The sequence below is a fragment of the Pterocles gutturalis genome, unplaced genomic scaffold (genome assembly GCF_000699245.1).
Source record: "Pterocles gutturalis isolate BGI_N339 unplaced genomic scaffold, ASM69924v1 scaffold4725, whole genome shotgun sequence".
Lineage (NCBI taxonomy): Eukaryota > Metazoa > Chordata > Aves > Pterocliformes > Pteroclidae > Pterocles > Pterocles gutturalis.
The window spans coordinates 38,228-42,254 of NW_010145736.1; the positions used below are offsets into that span (position 1 = coordinate 38,228).

The 4,027-nt window shown below is 43.6% G+C and overlaps 1 protein-coding gene across 1 annotated transcript in view; it reads right to left on the bottom strand.

Annotated features, from left to right (window-relative positions):
• Positions 1–402: 402 nt before the first annotated feature.
• The window catches only part of COL14A1 (collagen, type XIV, alpha 1), a gene marked incomplete at its 5' end in the record, with an annotated part of 54,779 nt that continues 51,154 nt past the window's right edge, over positions 403–4,027 (bottom strand). Inside the window, 3 exons of the mRNA XM_010085474.1 lie at positions 403–1,319; positions 2,672–2,827; positions 3,753–3,830. Coding sequence (XP_010083776.1) covers positions 997–1,319; positions 2,672–2,827; positions 3,753–3,830 — 557 coding nt within the window. The remainder of the gene's footprint in view (positions 1,320–2,671; positions 2,828–3,752; positions 3,831–4,027) is intronic.

Consider the following 4,027-nt stretch of genomic DNA (forward strand, 5'->3'; position numbering starts at 1 on the left):
TTTGTTGAGTCACTTTGTAATTTACCTATTTTGCTTAACATCATGAATTGCTTTGTGCTTCTGAAGTATTGGGGTTTTCCTTCCTCTCATCATTGGCTGATCCAAGTTGCCTTCATGACTACACCTGCCCATCTTTTGACTTTGGCATGTTACTATGCAAAAATCTCACATCCATGGATGGGATGACCACCTCATCTCATGGTTATTCTCTACACTTTTTCATCTATAATTTTAAAACTAAAGCCAAATATTCTTTATACTAAGTGCCTATGTCCTTTAAAAATAAAATTGTTGCCCAAAACTGTTGAAAAAGGAAAATGTATTTTCTTTTTGCATTCTGTTCCCCAAAGATCTATACAATTGTTCCAACTTAAAAATCAGTCACATACAGAATTAACGTATAAAAGCTTGCCACTTTTATTTGCATACAAAACAGAAATGAAAGAGGTTCACAATAAATTATCAGTGTGCTCCCATGGAACATTCTTGTGTATTTATATAATGTGGGTTAAAAAAAATATTCCATTAACATAAGATTTCTTTGCAAAAGTAATAGCTGGGTTCAAAGAAACTGTATGCATTGTTCCCCGGTGAATGTAGTAGGGTTACTCTGCTAGTAAAGCAACTCATCCAAAACTACCAGAACGTAATCAACTGGAAAAACATGTATAAGAAAACATTAACTTTTTTGAATGGTTCTAGGTACACCAACTAGCTGGATGTTGGGTGTTGGGTTTTTTTTAGATACAGTTTGAATAGTGTATGGAACAGTACTCCAAAGAAAGGTCTACAAGTGACCTTTCATCATCATCTAGCACCAACCCACTAACATACTAAGTTTCTGGCATGCAAGATAATTACCATTATTCATTGTGTCGACTGGTCATGTACATTTTTTTCTCCTTTTATATAAGAGCCTGTAAACATCTTCCGTGACAGATTAGGCACCTGGACAAAAGGCCAAGCACATAAAACGTTTCCCTTTTTTTAAACAGTTCATTGAGAGGGTTGTTTTCCATTCACCCTGTGGCGGACTGGGGTCTTGATGCTCCTTTTGGCTACCTTCCGTGTGAAGCGGCTAATTCTTGGGGATCTCAGTTCAGCAGCTTCCATCTCTTCTCGAACTGGAGTGAACTCTGGTTGAGCAAGATGAGGTGATGGATAGGAGGACTGGGTGTATGGGGGTAATAAGGGGTAGGACCCGTGAACTACGTACGGCTGTTGCTCACCATCATAAAGGTCCTCGGGGTCATAGTGGTAGGAGTTATGTGGCAACTGCACTACGGGGATGTCTTGATCGGTTGGCTCACCGTATCCACCTTAACCCACCACCACCAAGAGTATTCATACGGTTAACACAGGAGAAGGGGAGTAGAAAATTAAAGCACTCATTAGGAAATTGACATTTTATATATAGATATATTTATATATAACATGTGTGAGTATATATATAGTCCTTAAATACACATCTTTTATTCACATAAAGGAACAGTGAAAACATTTAACAAAATTAATAAGCTGGAGCAATTGGAAACCCACCAACAGACAGCCAAGTTAGTTGGAAACCACCACCGGAATTTGTCAAATGTCCGGTTGCAATACTCTGCTTATGATACACTGCACAATCTGCCTGCTTTAGCTTATTCCAATTATGGTCTAGAATACATGATGAACAGGCAAAAATGGGTCAGGCAGTAATTTTTAGCAGTGCAAGAAAGCTAAGTGCATGTACAGCAGCTAGTAAGTTCATTAGTGGTAGTCAATATCGTTGATGGAAAGCACAGAGCAGTTCAGCATCCACCTCTGACCTTCAGCCAAATGAGAACTGAATCAGAATGAGCCTTTCACCTTCTGGATTGGTAGCCATTGTAAGGGATTGGGCCTTCCAACAGGAGATGAACAACGGGGAGGGGAAGTGAAGAGGAGAGGATAGGAAGAGACGACAACAAAAACATTCAGGTAAGTAAAACGTACAAATCACGGGCAGATTAAACCGTAAACATCAAACCAATATGCTTTATGCATAACATTTGTAGTAACTAGTGCTTTACCAATACATTTTGATTTTAGGTTGGGCGACATAATTTTTGGTAATTGTGTTAACTTCCTCCCATGGCGTCTCCGTGCTATAACGAGATGGGAAAGTAGGATACAGAGAAGATGTAGAAAGAATAATTGTCTCCAGATTGCTTCACTGGTTAATGATGGATACGTGCATCCCTGTGTCAGGTTACACTACTACGGGTTTAGTAAGGGTCATGCTCTCATGCCATCCAGGGGCACACAGAAGGGGAAGTTCAGTAACATGTTCGAAAAACTACAAATGAAACTCTGCTGCCACGAACATTACTAGGTGGGGGTTCAACACACAGACCGGTCAGATGAGACAGAGCAGGCTCGTACAGCTACGCAAACACGTACAGGACAAAAACCCACTACACAGGATCTGTGTTACAGGCCAGGATCCGATGGTGGACTTCCTTTGGTCACTATGCCGGGGTCACCTTCTCTTTGTGCTGCAGTCCCCCAAAACACAGCAGCACTGGACACGCACGTTTCCAGCACATCTTTTAGCACAAGGCTCACCAGTAGCCTCCATCTTACTTGGGCTGTTAGGAATCGCCACCCCCGCCTCTGCAAATGGCAGCTGCCCCGACTCCTGGCTACTCACCTCCCATGCCGTACCCTGCGCAGGAGGAAGGGTCACAGTAGCCTGGTGGCCCAGAAGGACCCTGCAAGCCTGGGGGACCCGTGTGACCAGCGGGACCTCGTGGGCCTGGAGAGCCTGGTGGTCCTGGGCTGCCAGTTCGGCTTTCTCCTGGAGGTCCTGCGTAGAAGGGGGAGATGAAACGTCTGAGTAGCGTCTTTCATAACAGCCGGGAGTTGAGGCCACCTTGGCAGGCCTGGTGCTTGGCAAACATGGCACCAAGCGTGCTACTGACACTTCCAGGAGAGAGTCTGAGTAGAGGAGCTGGGCATGCCGGCTCTGGCTGCCCCAGGCAAGCTGAGGGAGGGGCTGCAGCCTTCCTCTGGCCAGTTCCCTGCTCACGATGAGCCTCCTCCCTGGCCGCTGCTTCATCTTCCTTGCCAGAGACTGCTTTTAGCCAGAAATTTATACCAGAGCAAATGTTTCGCCAAGTGTCAGATGTTCAGAAAAGCAGTTTTGGGGTGGAGGGAGGGGGAGAGGAGAGCCCTGGATGCCGGACAGCTCTCCATTCATCCATTCCCTTTCTGGGTAACACTGTGCCTTGATACCAGCGCTCTAATGGCCAGAATATCCTAATGAAATCAACACGATTTTACACCTGTTTCAACAGGACCTGGATATCACCCTCTGCTTTTTCAGGAGCTAAATATAAATCTCTGTGATTAATGTGCTTGCTATACATTTCTCTGTCAAGTTACAGTGAGGTATGACCGTGAGTCAATGGAATTAATCCAGATGATTAATTTTTTCCCTTCCAGACTCCACCACTGAAAAAAGTATTTAAAATATTAGAAAAGAAGGTTTTGGAGAAGCAGTTTATCACAAGGAAAATAATTGTGTGACTAATGGCACCATGTGTCACATCACAACGTCATATTGCATAGTAAGAACATTATGACAGTTAAGATGCTTTTAACATAGTTAAAATTATGACTCTTCTGCTGCTTAAGCCTTAGAAGCGGAGGACAGAGCCATGCAGTTCTCAGCTGCTCTGCACGTGGATCAGAGAGGTCTCATCCAGGTGCCCTAAACATAACAACTTTACCTGTAGATCCTGGTGGGCCTCGGGGTCCTTGCGTTCCAACACCTGGATTGCCTTTTTCTCCTTTCTCGCCTGGTAAACCTAAGGAAACAGTACTCATCAGAGTCACATTTTGAACAAAACTGTGTGCAGTGTTTATTATTTAACCAGGGTTATAGTTCCATATGCTATTTTTCATCTAAAAACAGATGGCAGAAAAGGAAGGAGGTAAAAATAAAGACTTATTTGGTTCTTTTTCTCTCCCTTCCCTGGCAACCTCTCCAAGGAAACATGGCATT